Source organism: Akebia trifoliata, chromosome 5 (genome assembly GCF_017979445.1).
Source record: "Akebia trifoliata isolate Shusen 1 chromosome 5, ASM1797944v1, whole genome shotgun sequence".
In the NCBI taxonomy this organism is placed as follows: Eukaryota; Viridiplantae; Streptophyta; class Magnoliopsida; order Ranunculales; family Lardizabalaceae; genus Akebia; species Akebia trifoliata.
The window spans coordinates 28,835,123-28,857,215 of NC_141379.1; the positions used below are offsets into that span (position 1 = coordinate 28,835,123).

Consider the following 22,093-nt stretch of genomic DNA (forward strand, 5'->3'; position numbering starts at 1 on the left):
ATATATATATGGGGATGGTTCGAGGGACTTCCGAAAAACCGTCTTCAAAACAGACGTTTTGTGAACATTGGATTTTGTTGGTTTAACGGTTTAGATTACAGGAGACCAAAAGTGCACTCCAGCAATAAAGAAACGAGTTTCTTGTAAAAACGAGAGGTATTTATTTTTACCTCCCTCTCTTTTTTTTCCTTAAAGGGGATAAATCTCTGACACTCAGCCCTCTCTCTCTCTCGATCGGTCAACTTGAATGATTCGAGCTCTCTCCATCTCTTTGGTCATTCATGGACCTAAGCACAACTTGCAGGTAAACTAATATTACTTATTCAGTAAACTAATATTACCTATTCAGTGAATGGTTCACTATTACCATTTAATGTAATCGGAATTTAGCTCTTATGTTGCCTCTCTGCCTTAGATGGTGGTGGTTGCAAGCTTCAAAATTTGGGATTATGTTACCAGGTTTATATTTACTATATATATGCAAACCCAAAAAAAGTTTTATTAATGCTGACACTGTAGTCTTGTATTAATGCATTGGATGCTTTGAACTTCACTCCTCTTAATGGCAAGCCCATTAAGATTATGTATTCTTATCGTGATCCTAGCATCCGTAGGAGCGGGACTGCTAATATATTTATTAAGGTATTTCTTTTGGTTTGTTTACTTGGTAACTTGTTCTGATTCAAATACATTATAGCTTTTGTTGAGTTTTTTGTTTCTTGACTAGCCATTCAACGTTATTTATGCTTGGCAGAATCTTGACAAGGCGATTGATAACAAAGCACTACATGAAACATTTTCTTCATTTGGAAATATTCTCTCTAGCAAGATAGCTACAGATCCTTCTGGCCAGTCGAAGGGCTATGGATTTGTTCAGTTTGAGGATGAAGAATCAGCACAAAATGCAATAGATAAGCTTAATGGAATGTTGTTAAACGATAAGCCAGTTTTCGTTGGACCCTTTCTTCGTAGGCAGGAAAGGGAGATTGCTATAAATAAGGAAAAATTCAATAATGTTTTTGTAAAAAATCTTTCTGAATCAACAACAGAAGAAGATCTAAAGAACACTTTTGGGAAATATGGACCAATTACTAGTGTAGTAGTGAAGAACTTAGATGACAGCATTGATGACAATAAACTGAAGGAATTGTTCTTAGAGTTTGGCACAATTGCTTCATGCAAGGTTTGTAGCAATGTTCTTTAGGATTTAATTATTTGTGCCCTCAGCAGGCCTCCAATGACCTCTAGCACAAACCTTTGATTGCCCACTATCTATTTCTTTCCCATTCAAAGAATTCTCATTTGGGTTCTCTTCATGTAAGTTGCTGTTGGTATTGTCTTCTATGGCAATATTGTTTTCTCCTAACTCGTCACTTGAATCAGAGCCCTTTTCATCACCTCCTTCACTGCTGTTGTGTGGATCCTCTAAGTTGTTAGTAGACTTCCCTATAAAAGGAAAAGTTCAATAACTTCTATAACTCTCTTGTGAAGAAGACTAGTTGGGATTATTGCATAGTTTGGATTTATAGATAGAGATCGAAAGAGCTCGAATTGTTCGAGTCGACTGATCGAGAGAGAGAAAGAGACATGATGCAGTCGATGAGAGAGAGAGAGTGGGCTGAGTTCGGTTGACTGTAATTTCTTATTTTGAGAGAGAGACGAGACTGTCAGAGATTTATTCCCTTTAAGAAAAAAAGAGAGTGAGGTAAAAATAAATACCTCTCGTTTTTACAAGAAACTCGTTTCTTTACAGCTGGAGTGCACTTTTGATCTCTTGTAATCTAAACTGTTAAACCCACAAAATCCAATGTTCACAAAACGTCTGTTTTGAAGACGGTTTTTTGGAAGTCCCTCGAACCGTCCCCTATATATATGTAAATAGCAAAAGAAAATGGAACCAAGAACATGAGATCTAGTAGAATCATGATTGTATTTTCAATACATAATTTAATAAATAAAATGTCTAATTTTTTAAAGATTGTCGATGTATACCTCAATTGATATATAACACTTCCTAGGGTATTAGGGCTGTCAAACGACAGTTCATACCAATAAATAATTCTTTTAGAAAATCAAACTAAGAAAACCTTAAAAAAAATTGATATGGAGTATTTGTTTGTAGTTGAAATTGAGAAAGAATTGGTGAATAAGGATGAATGTTTATGTAAATAAAATGGTAAAAATAAAGACTCCACATTCTCTTTATATTTTAATTTTAGTTTTTTTTTTTTTTTCTTTTCTATGAAAGGGTATCTGAACTTATGTTTGAGTAGTGGGACTAGAAGAGCCAAAGCCAAATGTTGGGCCAAGGCATGTGGGTCTCTTCCTTGGGCACGTGCAACGCCCGCACATCACATGTACCGAGCAAGTGAGGGTGCACTCTCGTGGGTGGCCACGAGGAATTATTGCTTATACTGGGTATCAAACTCACAATCTATACGTATTGGTTCAAATTGCCACTGACCCAACCCCTTGGGGTTCTAATTTTAGTTAAAGTACATTTACGTATAAGGTACCTCTTGATTAAGCGCTTAACTACTTCAAAGTAACTTCTTGAGTCTAAGCCTCTTTGCTTCTTCTAGAAATCCTTGAAAGGAATTAGTGAACTCAAAATTGTTATTGGTTTGGAACCCTAAATTAGTGGAAGGCCAATCTTCCATTGACATTCTTTCCTTCTAACACTTGAAGGACTTGTATTGTGGGATTGTGACTACCATAGAGCCTAATCTAATTGCCTACTAATTTTTCTACTATGTTATGGTTTAATGAGATTCAATTTAAGCTTTTAATTGCTCTTAGTAAATTATTATTGATCCCAGACCCATCTTTTAGCTTAGGCATCACTGTCCTGCATCACTCGTTGGTTGCCTGGTTGGGGATTACAGAAGAAACAAGAGGAGTAAAATAGGTTGAAGCTCATAGCTTCCCTCACTTGCATTAATGGATGGAAAATTTCGAACAAGTACCCATAATTAAAAAAAAAAAAAAAATCTTCCTTTTGCTACAACGTGTTGGCCTATAGATAAAATGACAGAGGGAGAAGTTTGTGGCACCATAATCACAGGTTCATGATCGCAAGCACACGGAAGAATTTCTTAGATTAAACTTCACATAAAATGAAAACAATGGCAATTCTGACAATCAAATTCACATAAATATAGACAGATTTTATTGCGATTTTTTTTCCCTCTTAAAATGGTAGATCAGTTGGTTAAAGCAAAATCCCACCGATTGCATCATACAAGATTTCCACAGCTGGAGAGATCAGTGATGGGTCACAACGCGTCGCTATATTTGATCAGAATAGTTACACAAGCGTTTGGCATTACAAGTGACGATAGATCAAAGGGCAGATGCACATGTGATCGTACAGTTTGGATGGAATAGGGAGAGAAGTATCACCTTTGCAGCTCCAAATTGAATGGTTCTCTCGAGTAAAGTAATGTAAAATCACATCATAATTAGTTGAAACTAACGTTTCTGAACAACCAAATTCACAAGGTGGCTAGCTCTGGGTACTTCTGCTACTTGCTTCTGAGAGTAAGGTTTCAAGTTCTCCTTTTCGGTGTAGTTTCACAGTATCTATATAAAAAAATAATGTCAATTAATATCAGATACTAAATTGATCTTTCTTATGTTTCGTCACATAAACTCTTTAATCTCAACCTTCAATTATTTGATTTGCCAACTCAGCAAGCTGAATTGACCAGTGAAAAGTGCAAGAAAGGTCTATGGGTTTTAAAACTCTTCCCAAAGGATTTGAGTTGCATTGCTGTCATAAAACAAAAGAAAGGAAAATGGTGTAAAATAAGGTACCTGTACAACCACCGATGTGCTTTCCCCCTGTCACGAAGAACAGTAATGGATGGTTTCAGCAGATTATTCTGAAGGGTAAATTTCCAAGAAATACAATAACAGTTGGTTTAAAACAAGAACATAAATAGAAAGATCAAATGAGTTTGAGAGCAGGTATACAGATATAGTGGCGTAAAACCACCATTATACGAGTTTACTATCCAGAACTGCCACAATGTAGCCATTAAAGGATAATAACCTGAATCAACCCTATAGTTAAACTACACCAATAATGCCTCCCTTGAGTTGACTTCCTTAATAAAACAATCAAATAATAGTCGGGGACATTTTGGAGTCCTAGAGGGCTACTAAGGTCACAGATCAGTATGGTGCACTCTTGGAGTCCTAGTAATGTATACAGTTTTTCCTCATAAAATCCAACCTTCCCAAAGCCTAGAAAGAGTTGCATGCCATACTCTTAACTTGAGCACAAGTTATTTAAGAGTTTTACCTAAGACCAGCATTCGGAAGATAGAACAGAGTCAGTGGACTACAGAGTTTCACCTCAGACCATTGAAGCTTCACTAGGAGCATAGAGAGGTTGCCCCGAACTACCAATATCTGAGACGAGGGCCTGGATAGGTTTTTTCCCAAGACTCAATGTGCAGGAATGACCAAACAGGTCAGAGGAACAAAGGGTGATTCTACCTCAGGCTTATTTCACTCACAAGACTAGTAATTAGAGAATCACTCACCAGCCAGTCTATGATATTAATACTTGCAAACTTAACCTACTTAAAAGTTGGCACCTAAGTCTTCTTGGGGATTATTGCATGTAAAGTTAATGAGTTGGGAGCCACGAAGCCCTAAGCTCTTCAACTAGGATAACTGCCATGGTACCACTTTAAAGGAAATGATTTCAGAAAAAATGATAAGAGAGGAACACTAGTGAAAATAGGGAACGGAGTACCAAATAAATTCCACTTTCCTCTATTTTATTCAACAATAGAAAATTGCAATCATTACTTTATTGCCCTTTGAGTGAAGAAAACAACTTAATAAAGTTTTTTTTTTTTTTTAAGACAAACAAACTGACAACTATATCTTAACTATGACTGAGGAAGGTGTATCATAGAATAAAACTAAGCTTTATGGTCCATTAGTTTCACAGGGAGGTTGTCTATGGATAGTCTTCCAAAAACAGAAAGTTAGCCAAAGTTCCTTCAGCAGACATGCATGATCAGAAATTTTTCGACTTTTTGGAATTGGAAAATAAGACATCTTTGTGGTTGATGCATGTTTCTGTTTGTTTAGAAACGAAAATAAAAAGCTTAACTGGAATCGATATGATCCAGGTTCAAAAGTGAGGTTATCCATAATATGTGATGGCAAGGTCAAAAGTATGAAGAATTAGCTCACCAATAAAAACGTTTGGTACAGTATGTTGTCCAGTCAACCTTTCCAGCACCTTCTGTAGTTGTGGCCCTTGGGGACCTAAACAAGAACAAATATCTTTGATCATAAACATGAAACATTCATTTACAATCTATAATGAATGCATACCTCAAATATGAAGAAAATATCAATTTCAAGCGCATAACTCAGATAGAATAGTATTTACTTATACTCAAAATGAAAGAATTAGGGAGGGAAAACTCATTGTGATGTTTCTAAAGAACACTTAAAGGGCTAGACAACATTCTAGGGATTTCTCCAATACATGCTACTAGCCAAATCATGCCCTATGCAATTAAAAGATGTCCTCAAAATCTAGCAACAAATTTATTTTTGCAATTAAAGGAAATCATAGCATGAACTCTACTGCAACCATAATCCTAGGATAATTTTGTTAATGACGCAAGATTTTCATCCATTTTATGAGTTTTCGGTGTTTTTTTGGTCACTTTGGGCCCACTTTTAGGTGGTACAAGGACCTGACCTTTATGATAGTTTTTTAAATTGGTCTCAAATTTCATGCGTGCAGACATGATTTCCATGCATTTAGCTGAAACTTACATGTGGGGAACTTTAGTCCCACATGGAACGCATGTAATTGATAAGTGTCCCTTTGGATTCTACCTATAAACACACCATTGGGAGGAGAAAGGAGGACCACATGCACATGCGAAGCCGAGCCAAGTGGCACCACGCCGTGGCATACCTTGTTATAATGTATGTGTGGTAATGACTCTGTTCGTGTGCGTGAATTGCAAGCTTGCTACACAAGGTCATGTCTCTTCTGCCTATATTATCTTTAGAGCCCACTTTATTATAGATCTGAGGATGTTTGTTCATCTTTGGGGAACCATAATATACTGTCTGGTTCACTGCAACTTTGATACTTGGAGCATTGCCTTCTCAAAGTTAACATTGTTGAATACTAGGAGTTGATGCCTAGACACTGTTGGCACTAATACAAGGGAAATTTGTACCTTAGTATAGCATGTACAAAGCATGTCTCAGCCCATCTTCTAACTGATAAGTTACATGGTTTCCTACTTATGGATTATATTTTTGTTGTTGTTCTTGATTTTTTTTAGTGAAAGAATACTTCGTGCTTTCAATTGGCTATATCCATTTCATTTATTCACCGAAACCTAATTTTTCTCCAACAAATTTATCCTAGTCCTTGGAAGCACATCACCACTTCCTTCATTCAAATATTGATTGTTTGGCTTCTTTCTTACCAACATCAATACCCCAGTTCTGGAATTCCTCGATCATTTTCCACAACTATACCCTCATGATTGCCATAGAGCCAGTAGAATTACGACTTAAAGCATCGGCAACCACATTGTTTGTTCTTTGCTTCATGGTTTCCTCGACCATGTTATTAATAAAGATTCTTGATTTATCAACAAAAAAAATAAAATGTGGAGCCTGAGAACTCATTTTTTCTTGTTTTAATTCTCTTGAAGTCTGTGCTTTGCCTTGACAATGGGATTTCCCCCAAAATCCACCTCATAGTAGTCTCCCTTTTATGAAGGAAGAAACTGTCGGGAGAACAATACCTTGCTAATTCAAATCGTACAATGATGGGTCCTTCGGACAAATACTTGATTGTAACCAATGATGTGTTCTTTGGACCAATACTTGATTGTAACCAATGATGTGTTCTTTGGACCAATACTTGATTCTAACTACATTTTGTTTGCTTGGATACTCGTTGAATTTGTGACTCATAGCATGCTTGCTGAATTTTACTTCATGATAAATATCATGCTTATGGTATAATATGCATACTATGTTTTTATTCCATGAAAGTGCATTTGAAAATATTACTGATTGGTAGTAGAATGGTTTTAAAAAAGATGACCATTTTGCAAAAACAAAAAAAAGGGAAATTATTTCTAGAACTTTTTAAGAAAAAGACCATGGACCTGGTTAGTGTGATTTGACATACGAACTACAAAGAATAAAAAGTGAAAAGTAAAGATCGGTCTCAAAATCTACTTGAGAGGTGGACTCCTTAATGGTTATACCTTATGAAGGTAGGCCGGTCAATTGACACACACTCCATGAAGGAATATGCATTGCATCTTCGTGAGGTATAAGCGTTGCAATAGTCGGATGAGTCAGGAAAATATTACTGGCGACACAACGAAAAGGAATAAGCGTCTCCTTTGAGGGATAGACGTTCCAATAATCGATTGAGTCAGAGTTGTAAGGACGATAAGAGGTTTTGCCCGGGTATAAAAAATGTAAAATGTAAAGGTTAAAAATTGTGAACAAAGATTTAAAAAAAAAAATTTATAAGAACACTTCCGCAAAGAACACAAAACACCAGAGATTTTCTTATTACGAAAGCTATTATTTGATGCTTTCTATACTTAGACTAAGAATTGTTTTGTGATTATTTTTGCTTTGCTAAGCATACTGACAATATTTTGTCGGCAGATTATGAAGAAAAACAAGACCCCACTATGGATTAGGAGATTTGGCATTGCTTTGAACAGTGTGATTAAAACTTTAAGTTTACCTTGGATGATTGTAATGAAAGATTATTAAAGTTTTATTGTTTTGTTTAATAGGAGTACGAATTATCATGAGTCTGGGTCATGACAAGTCCTTCCATTTCTAGTTTGTCTTGGCACATTATCTTCCTTGGAGAACCTATATCAGTTGACATTGAGCCAGCATCTTCAGCTTAGAAAAAAAAATCTACATTCCTGATTCCAAATTCAATGGATCTTTCTATTATAGGTACAACATTTTTATAGCAATTGTTCCATTGTCGTCCAATTCTTCATCCTTTTGATTTAATAAAATCTGAAAACCAAATCTTCCCCCTAGCACTAAAGCATCCGTGTGAAGAAAAAAATATTTGGCTGATCAATACTTGCAAGTTTCCCCAAAAGGAAAGGAAGAACTAGGTCTTTTCCGCTTACATATATAATATGTAAGGATCAACCAACTGCCTTTTTATCCAATGTTTTTTTGATGGGCGATTTCATCTTAGATGGCTAAAGAGACGAGAAATCAGTTCCCCAAGTCAAAGTTGAGCTTCCTCTAGTGTTTCCTCCCTACATTCTAAGTTAAATCTTCCAATGGAATGTGGGACCTTTTGTAAAAGCACTCAGGTAAACAGCGTGAGTTATCACATGTTATTTTTAGGGTACTCGGGAAGATAGGAATAAGGGGATCTTTCAAAACAAACCAACCTATTGCTACCATTGGTGTAATCAGTGTTTAAAAAAGTGTCTCAAGGAACAAGAAGCATACACTTCGAGGCTAGGAACAACAATGAGATCTCGAGGCTTAAGCCCCAACAAGCCCAATTGAGACTTGTTGAGGTGTATACACTGAGGCTCATCTCAAATGCATACACTATTTTGGCCACCTGAAGATTTCAAATTTTGATTTCATGTACTTTTTAAATTTCATGGCCAAAACAACCCCCGCAAATTTTAGTATGAAGACAAAAACAGCCGTCAATTTCATTTCACTTGAAAGAAAATTACAATCGTTCAACCCTAGATCTTGTTTTCTCCCTTTCCTTCGATAACTTCACGCAAAAAAGAAAACATTTTGTTTTCCTTTTCCTTCGGATTTTGCCAGAAAGTGGTGAGAAGATTTGAAAACAAGGGAGTGGATGAAATATTAAAGACCCCAGACAAAAGTACAGGGTTGAAGTAGAAGGGCCCAATGCATGGTTCGAGAAGTCATATGTTCATACCACAACAATTTTTGTAGTCGGGTTCTTAAAGGGGACTAGGAAATTTTTATTATAGCTCCCAATCTTCCCCTTTCTTCATGTATATACACAAAAGAGGAGCAAATCTTCCTTCTTCTTCAAGTATATATGCACAAGCGAAGGAACTACTGAACCAAGAAACGAATTCTCGACCCACTCCTATGATCAATGAACCCGAATTCGAGCCAACGAACCAATTAACCTAGGACTGAAACCCCCATCCATGTGCACAATGCACATTTGGATCTTAAGGAAAAGGTCAAGACCTTTGAGAAACTTGCTGAAGAGTTGAAGAAGACTTTGATGAAGACAGGGCATTATCATGTTAGATGGTAGCAAAAACATTTGTGGCAGGAATTTGATTAATTTTCTTGTACCAATCAGACAAAATTGAAGATGTAAATCTGTGTTTACACGTCTTGGTAGTATGGTGGAGAATACAAGTTGGCTGGAGATAAATTGATGGAGAAAAAGGAAGTTCTGGTTTGGACGTGTTGTGTTGCATATTGCATCAATTTGATATATCTGAAAAAATCGGAATGTTGCTGGCACATGTCTATGAATTGAAGGAGAAGAAAGTAAGAAATTTCTTATATAATCATGGTTGGGTCTTATAGCTTTGATGACAAGCTTCACTAAGAGAGAAAGCATATTTGTCCAATTGTGCCTAGATTTGCCATGACTTACTTGACATTGCTGAGCATGTTCAAATGTTGCATTTGGACATGTTCACATTCCAACAATGGGTAAGTGAGTGGGCCAATAAGCCATAATGAAAAGTTGTAAAGACCTCTCAAAAAGAAAGTTGCGAGGGCAATGATGTTGAAAGATAGACCTTTAATTCCTAATGAGGCATTTGCACTTGAATTCCACAAAGCACTTGGTTGCTATATTGAAGAGAAGAGGATTGATCCAGGAAATGAGCCACTATCGGTTTCAACCAACTGGCAAACAAATACTACAAAAGAAAAATTGCAAAGAACCTAAGAAAGTAGGGGATGAAGAGAAGTATAGAGAGATAAGGAGCAACATAGTTGAAAACGGGATTTCCAAATCCATCCTCATTACGTACTCCAACATATTTTCTCAACCCTGAAGTTCAATATGAGCCCAACTTTCCATTCCATCTGAATTCTATTTGGGCATGTATATCTGCGTGAACAAACTCATGGCTATCCCAAAGAATCCTAATTTTTAGAGATATGCTTCCATCAACAACTAAATAATAAAATATAAAATATAAAATAAAATTTATTTTTCTTCATTTCATTTTTATTTCTGGTGACTTTATTTTTTTCAAACAGAATTTTAGTTTGAAAGAGAAGCACTAATAGAGTTGAAGATAGGAAGAGAATACCATTCCAAATGTTACCAATGAAATACACTCAAGCCACTAATTTAAATCACAATCAAACAACATATGTTTAATTTAACAAAAAATGATCATGTAAAGTGTTTCAAGGGGAAATTGAAGCCACCAAATTACAAAAAACGATACTGCTGGAATTATAACAATCTTCCTACGTTACAGAAAATAGCAAACACGAAATTTCATCATGGAGACGCTAGGCAAAAGATGTCTCCCAAAACTTATCACACAATATTATGTTTAGAATTTGCTCTCGTGACATTGCAGAATTTCCACTATTTGTGATGTATACATAGTAATTCTTGAATTGAAACAAGGGAAAATTTAGTTGATCAACTAGACATTAATTTAGCAGATATTAGACATCAAAATGCATGAAAATCCACTAACACCATTGTTAAATGAGTCCATGTTTTTTTTTTTTGTGTGAGTAAATCCATACGGATCTTACAGAAAAAAAAATTGATTGATTTCAGAACAATGCTGATGATAAGAAGCAGAATCCAAAGAAAACCAATTTTGTGCCCAAATTACTTCTTCTTTAGCCCCATTAATCAAATCAAAACTAAGAACAACGGATTTCATATAAAAATCACATACCCAATTTATCCAATTCGATAACAAGCGGTTCGACGCCAAGTCGCTTGAACAAAAACTTCACCTCCGAAGAATACCTTCATTCCAAAATCAAAAAACCTTTTTTTTTTCATAATTAACCAAAATCATCATAAAAATAACTCTTAAAAAGAACCACATCAAGCAATCCTCCTCGAAATTCAGTAAATTTCCTACTAAAAAAAACAAAAGAAATTAAATAGATCGAAAAGGGGACAAGATTGGGATTCGAACTCACGAACACCATGTCTTCGAGTAGATGACAACGGTGTTATTAGAAACCGTTTTCTTCACACTCTCTTCCAAACGAGACCCGAACGAAGCGTTCATTGATCGAATTACAGAAGTTTTGGCTCTTGTTCCGCCATTAATGATGCCGAGACCTCTGCTTTTTCTGCTCAAATTATGAAGGCGAAGAGAACAGAGAGAGGAGATGTTGTTGAGAGAGGAAGAAGATGAAGAAGAGACGTTTATGGGAGAGCCTCTGAGAGCATAAACATTGATTCCAATCAGATGAGATGCCTCAGCCATTGTTGCTCGCTTTTTCCGAACTTTTTCGCTTTTTTTTTTTTTTAAAGTGACGTTACAGACACCCTTTGCTGTAAATAAGGTGATTTGGACTTGCCCCTCAGCATTTTGATCAACAATATTATAGGGTTTTATTTTGATAAAAAATAATTTTTTAAGGGTATTTTTTGAATAAAATCTAATTTTGAAAGTGTATCTATTGCATTTTAAAGGCACAGTTTGGTTAACCAGGGCACACGTAAAAATGCATTTAAAACACTTCGAAAATTGATTTTCCTACCGAAGCTGCCCTGAAGAAATTTTTTTCTTATAAAACATACACTTAAATGCTTGTTTTAAATATGCCCCCTTACCTACGTTTTGTAGGTGAGACAAACCTAAAATGACTTAATGCCTTTTTCTCCAATTCCAAGCCAAAGTTTTTTTATTTTCTCCTACAAAATCAGACATGTACAATTATTAATTTCTATAGTAATATATATATATATATATATATACATATGGGTCAGGTTCAAACGACAACCATTTCAACACACATATAGACAACGTGTTTTGTCTTATATGGGTAAAAATGTTTGGAATTGGCTGATTTTTTGTGAGGATGATCTCTGTGGTGAGGAGATCCTCCTTGCCAAAAATCAGCTTATTATGAAACTTCTAGATCGTCCAATTTTTGTTGAAAAATTATAGATCGTCCAATTTTTGTTAATCAATTTTGATGGGGTTACAAGTTTTGGAATGAAATGATTTTTTGCCAGGATGATCCCCTCATCACAGAGACCATCCTCGCAAAAAATCAGCCCATTCCAAACATTTTTGCCCATATAAGAGAAACACGTTGTTTATATGTGTGTCGCAGGAACCCGACCATATATATATATATATATATATATATATATATATATATTATATATATATAGGGACGGTTCGAGGGACGTCTCACAAACCAGCTGAGAAACCCATGTGTGGGCGTCGTTGGATTTGCGACATTAGACGGCTTGGATTTTGTTTTAAAATAAAATGTGCGGCCAGCTGGAAAACGTGTTTTGTTATTAAAAGAATTAATGTATTTTTAAAAAACTCCCTCAAATCTTTTCTCACTCTTTGTTGAAAAGGAAGAGTGAAACCCATCCTTTTCAATCACGAAGGCTCTCTCAAAATTGATGGAAACCAAAGAAGAACAATGAGAGTGAAGCTATAATCGAGAGAGAGAGAGAGAGAGAACTCGAGAGAGTCTTGTACCTGGTTCAGATCACTTGCTGCCCAATTTTGAAGATGAGATTTGAGTAAAAACTGGGTTTAGGCAATGTTTTGAGGCTTAGAATAGTTTTCCCTAAAAACTAAGTTGTAGGAATATAAACCAATTGCAGTGGCATGATGATGATGTGCAGTGGCAAATAAAAAAAATGATTCGGTGTAGATGGGATACACCTTATCAAAAGCACACATTGTCCCATGAACGAACCTCCTTGATTGGGAATGAATTGATGCTTAGCATGATGTTGGATTTGGCATACAAAAGGCTTTGAGGAAAAAGATTACAATGACAGTTACAACAACAATGGTCACCATATGAGAAGTGGAAGAAAGGCAACAACAAAGATGCTTAGTAGGCGTTTGGATAGGACTCCTTGGCTACTTCTGACTCTTGCGGGGAGTTAGAAGTCGTTTGGATGCGTTTGTATGAACTACTTCCTCGAAGAGTTACTCCGCGCAAAAGCAAGAAATTACTCTTTATGAAGAAGTCAAGAAAACCTATTTCTCAAAACTCTTCTTGCGGGGAGTAAAAATCTAACGGTTCGTTTTACCAAAATACCCCTAACTTTATTAATTTTCTATGAAAATATTTCTAATTCATTTGCCCTTAAATCAAACAAAAGAAACATTTATTAATATTAAATTATTATTTTTTAATTTTGAGTATAATGGATTTAAACACATTATATTAATATTTAATATTTAAAATATTATATTATATTATATTAATATTTATTATATTATATTATATTAATATTTATAGTTAAAATGTCAAAAATAATATAGTTTGAAGGCATATTATGACACTAAAAGACAGTCTGTCAATTTTTTTTTTAAATTTTGAGTATAATGGATTTAAACACATTATATTAATATTAATATTTAAAATATTATATTATATTATAATAATATTTATTATATTATATTATATTAATATTTATAGTTAAAATGTAAAAAACAATATAGTTTGAAGGCATATTATGACACTAAAAGACAGTCTCTCAATTTTTTTTTTAAATATTATGTCATATTTTGTCAAAAACAGTCAGTCAAATTTTTTTTAAAATTTTAAGTATAATGGATTTAAACATATTATATTAATATTTAATATTTAAAATATTATATTATATTATATTAATATTTATAGTTAAAATGTCAAAAACAGTATAGTTTGAAGGCATATTATGACACTAAAAGATAAAAAACAGTAACTGGTATAATATAAGGGTATTCTGGTCTTTTTTCTAGAAGTCATGAGAAGTCAGTATGGTTCCCAAACAGACTTCCAGCACAAAAGTACTTCTGCCAGTACTTGATAGAGTTGATTGCCAAACGCCATTTCTGCACAGAATTACTTTTCCAACTCCTCCATAGAGTACTTTAGCTTCTGTTCTTTGGAAGAGTAGTTCTGCTCCTGGTATCCAAACAGGCCCTTAGTTTCTTTTGTCTTTCTTCCTCTTTATTTCTTTACTCTTTTTTTTTTTTAAGGTGTTGTGCAACATGTTCACGAAGATGGAAGGTTTTAAAAATGCATGGAAGGTGTTTGTTGAATGAACCCAATGATTGGATATGGGAGCAGTGATGAGATCTTCAATACAGTGAGAGATAATGAGATTTTATTTAAGTTAAAAAAAGAAAAAATTAAAGAAGGAAGGAGGTATTTGGAAATACTTAAATATTTTGTTTCGTCCCAGCTGTCTCACAATTGACTCGAATAGGTAATCCAGGCCATTGATTCCCCCAGATCCAACGACGCCCACACATGGGTTTCTCAACTGGTTTGTGAGACGTCCCTCGAACTGTCCCCATATATATATATATATTATACATGGAAAATATTCAGCACTCACCCATTTATCCAACAATTTACCCAACATGTTTTGTCCTACATGAATTAGAAGTTTTGGAATGGATTAATTTTTGGTGAGGATGATCTCTATGATTAGAAAATTTTTGAAACTGTTGGACTATCCAGCATGTTGGACTCTCCTCTATCTTCTAATTGCTTTTGTCTAAAATTATGTGCATTGAAAAAAAAAAAAAAATACTTTCCTTATAAATTTGTAAGATTCAAATCTTACTAAGAGTAATTGAACTCAAATGGATTATCAAATTGACATTCCAACACCATAGCCATACACATTTCATGAATAAACTCTAATCAAATAAAAAAAATTCAAAAAAAAAAAAAATTTTGATTTTAGAACTTGATCCAAGGTTTTAAAATGGATGGCTATTGAATTTTCACTGAACTATTAGATTTAAAATTAAAATGTAACACTAAATTCTTATTTTTAAAATTTTATTTTTTTGAAAGTCTATATAGTTTTATCCTCTACATCCCTAAGGCATCGGATCATGTTTTTGGATGCCACCAGGTGAATGTAAAGACCCTTAGTAAGATTTCAAATCTTATTAAGTTGGTTAGGCTAGGCTCACCCTTTCTATACTCAAATGTGAAAGAATCCTAGCACACTGAACAGTCCAGCAAATTAAAAACACGTTGAACAGTTTAGTGTGTTAAATCGTTTTTGATAATTTTTTGAAAATTAATACTTTTTTCATAATTAATTAAAAATTGATACCCTTTTTGTGTTTTTTTCTGATAATTGTCCCACTCGTTGGATCTCGCTTCAATCCATCATTTTCAATATATAATGTAGAAAATCCTTAATTTTTCTATAAAAAAATTTCCTATCTTAATATTTAGGTTTGAAAGTTTAAGTAAATAGAATATTTTAGATTGAGGTCGAAGAGGCATGCCTTCAATTGAAAGAATAAGGGCATCTCTAACATTGGCCAACAGGTGGAAAGTTATGTCCAAAATACCACTCCCACATTAATAATAGGGGAAATGTTCAGCAACAAACATTTTTCAAAACATGGGTTAGAGGAGATCATCCTCACAAAAAATCAGCCCATTCCAAAACTTCTAGCCCAAGTTTACAAGTTGAAAAATCGTGGACCGTCCATTTTTTGTAAATCATTTTTGATGGGGTTAGAAGTTTTGGAATGGGCTGATTTTTGGTGATGATGATCTCCTCACCGTAGAGATCATCCTCACCAAAAATCAGCCCATTCCAAAACCTCTAACCCATGTTTTGAAAAATGTTTTGCCAAAATGTTTGTCAAAATGTTTGTTGCTGAACGGAACCCTAATAATAGAGTGCTGATTCTCTAATTAGAAAGTCTTCACTCGGTCAATACTCGGCCGATATGGCCCAAACACGGAACCATAAATCTGTTTCCTTTGGATACACTACTAAAATCCCTATAATTAATATGCAGTTGTGTATCCCGATGAAAAAGATCTATGATTCTGTATCCATGACAAGCCAGCCAAGTATTGACTGAGTGAAGACTTTCTAGTTAGAAAATCATTATTCTTAATAGTAAGAGAGAGTCCCAATAACTAAGGAATGCAAGGAATAATAATAAACCAACTTAAAAAAAAAACCTCGAATATACTCAATTGACATGGAATGTGTACACACCATAGATTTTTTTCTTGTGTATATATCTAGAGGAAATCTATGATTCTTTGCGCATGCCATATCAGTTGATATGTTTTTGTTGTGTCAGTTTATCACGACTTAGGAATAATTGGACCTTAGAGAGAGGCCACCACCACTGGTCCCACCATATCAATCTCACGTATAATAATTGATGTAATGGGAGCCCTCCTGATAAGTATGTGTGCGTGCCACAATTGATTTCATTTGTAAAAGAAATGATGATTTCGTGGGTCCACATGTTCAACCACCTCACTATTCGCCACGTGTAAAACTATGCTCTACGATATCGAACCAATGATAGTATTCATGAATGGTTGAGGGAAACAATTAAATGATTTGATAGGAGAGTATTTGAAGATATTAATTCCGAAAATTAAATCACCTAATGAATCCTTAAAAAATATCCTTTTCTCAACTCTTTTAACTTACCTAAGTTTTTCAACAACCATTAGGATCCATTCCCACGATTTATGATGCTGAAACACAAATGAAGAATAATATACTCATAATTTCAAAGATTTAAATATAATTTTCAATCATTTCGATGATTTATGATGATGAACAGATAATGACATTATTCTCACAATTTTAAAGATGTAATCATAAAGTTTGCATAAAGTGTCCATTTCGCCATTATAATACATGCATTTGAATATCTTGGAAAAGGTCTACCCAATGATGAGCAAGAAAAAAAAAAATCGAAATTGTTGATGCTTGATGTTTTAAATTTTAGCTTCAACTTTTAAAAGGTTGAGAATTGTGCTGCCAGTAGTGCTTGTTTTGCCACTACAATGTATGCATTTGGGATATTTTAGAAAGATCTCGCCAGCTTCGGGATCTAAAAATCATCAAGGCTCAATATTTCAATGTCAAGGCTGGACGTTTTGACTTCTCAAAAAGGTTTCGATGATGTTTTAGTTTCGAGCCTCAACCTTTTAAAAGGTTGGAACATGGAGCCTAATCCTTCGAACTTTCAAAAGGTCGATCCTTGACACTTCTATCTTTTAAAAGGTCTCAAGGATGTTTAAACTATGTCAAGCCTTGACCTTTCAAAAGGTCTAGTCTCAATATTGAAACATCGAGTGTTTCAATTTTGAGCTTAATTGGATAGATCTTTCCAAAATACCCAAATTGTATAACTTATAATGAAAAAATAGATATCTAGATCAAACATGTCCATTACAACTAAAATTTCAAAAATAGAAGTATATCGTAATTCGTTTGTCTTTCATTCTCTCAAATTGTCAAAAATGATAAAAAATTATATCGAAATCTTTGAAATGATCAGTTTCCCATTCTTCATTTGTGATTCGCCATCACAAACGATAAGGAGAGGCCACCTAAAAAAAATGAGAGAGAATAGGGTAATTGATGAGTATTTTGTTTTGTTTGATCATATAGAAAGAAAGAAAGGGAAAAGTTGCAAGAAAATATTTAAAGTGAGATTTTCAAAACAATCATTGAATGTGGACATTTTGGTCCAAAAGAGAGGTTTACTGTTGCAAATGGCCCTTTGTATATATAATATAAAAGAAGGTAACTTAAGAAAACTTTCATTTTATATTTTAAATTCTTTAATAAATGAACATTTGGCCTAGGGGTTCATCAAATATACAAATATATTGCAAAACTTTCAGGGTGTATGTAAACATTATCCAAAAGAAGATCCTTCAACTTATATTACAACGTCAAGGAGAAAAGCTTTGTCTTTAGATTGTGTAAATACATTGATTTAAACGAACTCTTATACTTAAAAAAGACATAATTTTGGTGCACCCCTCCGAATTTTGGTGCATATTTGAGATACTCTTGATTTTTAAAGTTGATGCCAGACCATGATCTCCTAAGAGTGAATGAAAAATGACCAAAATACCCCAGTTACAATGTAAAGAAAATGACAGATAATCGTGAGGACTTTGCCGAGTATATCAAGGACAGAAGATGATGATTCTTGGCGAAAAAAACAAAGATTCTTAAATAAGCAAAGTTTTCACCCTAAGAGGTTGAAGATGAGAATATTTCTAAAATTTTCTATGGGTCTTTCCCAGAAGACCACATTCAAGGGGTATGTCATCAGCTTGAAAACCCAGTATTTCAAATACACATGAAGGGGTATTATATATATATATATTAAAAAAAAATATTAAAGTTATAAACCTTTCTTCCTTTTTTATATAAATATTGGGTAGCTTCTCCTTTCATTTTAAAAGGGGAAGATAACACCTTCTTCATAGTCTGCAAAAACACAATATATATGGCTTCTTTCAGCAGTTATATTCTCTTACTTGTCTTGGCCTTGACCTTGTATGAGTCTTCAGTTGTTCTAGGAGAATTCACTGTCTTCATTATCAATGACTTAGGTGACAACTTGATTCTTAAAATCCATTGCCAATCTAAAGATACCGATTTGGGCGAGCATTTGCTCTTGAATGATGCTGTTTTCGCTTGGAGCTTCGACATCAACCTTGGGAATACTACACTTTTCTACTGTGATATGAGTTGGGGAAGTATTAATAGACATTTTGATGTGTTTATTGCCTCGAGAGATGACCTTAGGTGCGTCGGTGGTAATTGCTATTGGAGAGTAAGGCAAGATGGATTATATCTGTATGATTATGGTTCAGATAATTATGAATTGGAATATCAGTGGTGAAGGAGATGATACTTAATCACCTGCAGTAGATTTGAAGACTATTTTATGTGGGAGGTGCTTTCTATTGGTTCTTTAGTTTGCAATGTATATGTAGGTTTCCTTGATCACATTTCACCCTTTGTTCCATATTTTGGATTAATAAAATTTATATTTACCAAAAGAAAGAAAAAATGTTGGTTTTGTTTTAGTTGTTGTGTGGTCGATACTTCGCACGATCAGTTTGGGGGTTATCTTTCTATTGGGAGCAGATCCTTTGTAGCCCGTTTCTGTCGTAATTGTCATTAGCTCTTGTTCTAGAGTCCATAATACATCACATGTTAAAAAACAAACTCCACACTCCTCATCTACTCATAGTTTAGATTAGATTTGAAAAAAAAAACATTGAAACAAATAAATAAATAAAGTTTTTGTAGCTCTATCAATGTTTCAAAATGAACGGTCACTGAACTCCCAAATTTAAACGATTTGATGTAACCGTCTAATGATGTGACACACTGTAGCGTTAAAATAGCTATAAGAGAAAGGTGCTACATAAGATCTACTCCCTCCTTTGTCACTACTCCCTCCTCAAAATATAAGATTAAAGGCAATAAAATTAAAATTCTTCTTTGAAATAATTTTTTTGCATGATATACAAATTGAGACAAAGGAGTAGGATACATTGTTGTGTTTTATTATATATATGAACATCAAAACCTAAAGGGACATACCAAATTTACCAAAAAAAAAAGGAAACAAAATAAATCTTTCTCCTCACATAATTAAGGAAGTAAATCCTCTATAGCGTGAAATTCTTGAAGCTCCCTGTAACGCCGTTTGGACGGTTGAAAGAGCTCTACATCAAATGATATATGGTTTTGTGACAACGACTTATGTCGGAGGGGGCATCAGAAAATCATTCATCTACAATATAATAAAGACTTGGGATCCAATACTGGAGTCTATAATAAATGGTAACTGTCTCAATGATGTGGCACACTCTAGCGTTAAAATAGCTGTAAGAGAAAGGTGCTAGATAGGATTTACTCCCTCCTTTGTCACTACTCCCTCCTCAAAAGGGAAGATTAAAGGCAATAAAATTAAAATTCTTCTTGGAAATACATTTTTTTACAAGGTATACAAATTGAGATAAAGGAGTGAGACATATTGTTATGTTTTATTATATAGATGAACACTAAAACCTGAAGGGACATACCAAATTTACCAAATAAAAGGAAACAAAATAAATCTCTCTCCTCACATAATTAAGGAAGCAAATCCTCTATGGCGCGAAATTCCTATAGCTCCCTGTAGCGTCGTTTGGACGATTGAAAGAGCTTCACATCAAATGATCTATGGTTTTGTGACAACGATGTATGTCAAAGGGGGCGTCAAAAAATCATTCATCTATAGTATAATAAAGACTCGGGATCCAACACAGGAGTCTATAATGAATGGTAACATCACTTCTAAAAAATAATAATCTAACACAAAAAACTTGTTTGCATGAGAGATGTAGGGATTAGATGGAAGACTGAGATCCACATTCATAAATGAATTAATATGGTTAATTAGTGTAATGGTGTCAATGGAATTTACCGGTTGAGTTTGACATATATCCAAATTGGAGGCTAATTAAATAAAACATAGGTTTTGATTCTTATCAATTTTTGTTCTGTGTATGAGATCCTTGGAATTAGAATCGATCCTACAAATACTCGATACGCGTCAAGTATCTGTCAACTACCCATTAAGACAAACAAATTTTTTTTTAATATGAAAAAAAGATGAGTATCAAATAAAATAGAAAGCCCGATGGACCAAACGAAGTCAGCCCACTACCACAAGGATCACCTTGTTACAAAAAAAATTATTTTTAAATGTAAAATATATGGACAACGTTCTTTAGACAACATTGTGTTCTATATGGTAAAACAGTTTCGAAATGAGTTGATTTTTTGTAAGAGATAGAGAGAGAAAGAGGTGGTGGAGAAGGAGAGAATGGGTAGAGAAGCTGGTTTTGATTTTCATTTGATAGATAGATGGAGAAGATGGTGTGTATATAGATAAGGATAAAAAGATAAAAAATTTTTTTTTTTTTTTTTTTTTTTCAAATTAAGAGGGCGAGAGAGAGTATATGGTGAGCGCCAGTAGCACGATTTAAATAAAGATTACTTTTGACATATTTATCCTTGTTTTTTATGACTACTGCCACAATTCACACATATTCATCTTAAAATGACCAAACTAAGCTTATACTTCAAACGATTTGACACATGAGACAAAAATTTGGATCTCATAAATACCCCTCAATTTACGATTGAACTTAATACAATATGGTCATTTTGGTCAAAAACCAATAAAATTGCAACCTTCAACTTCGTAATCCCTATAATATAGGTGGTTAGTAATAAAAACTGCAAAAAAATATCTATTTTATTATATAATTGTTAAAATTCCCTTTTTTAGTATTTTAAATTACAAATAAAGTCTAATTAATAAAACTTAAATAAAGAAAAAACGTAGAAGATGGTTCTTTTCAATTATTTTAAGTTTAATTTAAATAATAAAAAAATAATTTTGTTTTAGACTAAAAAAATATTATAAATAATATTTATTTAAGCATTTTTAAAAGGGAAAATTATCAACAAAAAAAAAAAACTTGAAATAAAAATATTTATAAAAAAAAAGTAACATTTTTTTGTTAATTGTCAAAAGGAACCTAAATCAATACTTAAAGGGTCTAATTTTATTTATTTAAATTCAGCATTTGAAATGTCGAAATTTCTAAATTCCAATCGTTTTGTAAACGTCATATATCTGCTGAAAAATTTTAAAATTTCTAACCGTTGTACTCTATATAAACTTTATCATTCACTCATATTTCTCACAATTTTGTTATTATTTTGACTCTTATAATTCTGTTACAAGATTTTATAATTCAATTGAATCGAATATATCTTCAAGAGATATTATTTGTTGATATGGAGGTTTCATTGAAGATATCACGTATATTGATGGAAATATGTGACTTTTATCATATATATTCGAAATTACAAGCTCTTATTTTTCAATTTGGAATATTTGACTATAATTTTCGATAAAGTTAATTATCAATTTAAATTATGAAAAAAATTTAATTGATATTTTTTATCAAGGAACATGGTAATATATATATATATATATAT

The 22,093-nt window shown here is 33.6% G+C and overlaps 3 protein-coding genes across 3 annotated transcripts; 2 read left to right on the plus strand and 1 right to left on the minus strand.

Moving 5' to 3' along the window:
- The first annotated feature begins 212 nt into the window (after positions 1-212).
- Positions 213-1,646, plus strand: LOC147401992 (polyadenylate-binding protein 2-like). Its single transcript, XM_086441596.1, has 2 exons — positions 213-642; positions 755-1,646. The coding sequence occupies exons 1-2, from the start codon at positions 583-585 to the stop codon at positions 1,202-1,204; spliced, it is 510 nt and encodes a 169-aa protein (XP_086297722.1). The 5' UTR covers positions 213-582; the 3' UTR covers positions 1,205-1,646.
- Positions 1,647-3,256: 1,610 nt separating this feature from the next.
- On the minus strand, positions 3,257-11,566 carry GRXC5 (Glutaredoxin family protein). Its single transcript, XM_086443500.1, has 5 exons — positions 11,212-11,566; positions 10,959-11,032; positions 5,215-5,289; positions 3,817-3,843; positions 3,257-3,582 (listed from the first exon to the last, which is right to left on the minus strand). Exons 1-5 carry the CDS (start codon positions 11,502-11,504, stop codon positions 3,506-3,508), a joined length of 546 nt encoding a protein of 181 aa, XP_086299626.1. The 5' UTR covers positions 11,505-11,566; the 3' UTR covers positions 3,257-3,505.
- Positions 11,567-18,527: 6,961 nt separating this feature from the next.
- Positions 18,528-18,926, plus strand: LOC147401994 (S-protein homolog 24-like). Its single transcript, XM_086444461.1, has one exon. It carries the CDS (start codon positions 18,528-18,530, stop codon positions 18,924-18,926), a length of 399 nt encoding a protein of 132 aa, XP_086300587.1.
- The last annotated feature ends 3,167 nt before the right edge of the window (positions 18,927-22,093 follow it).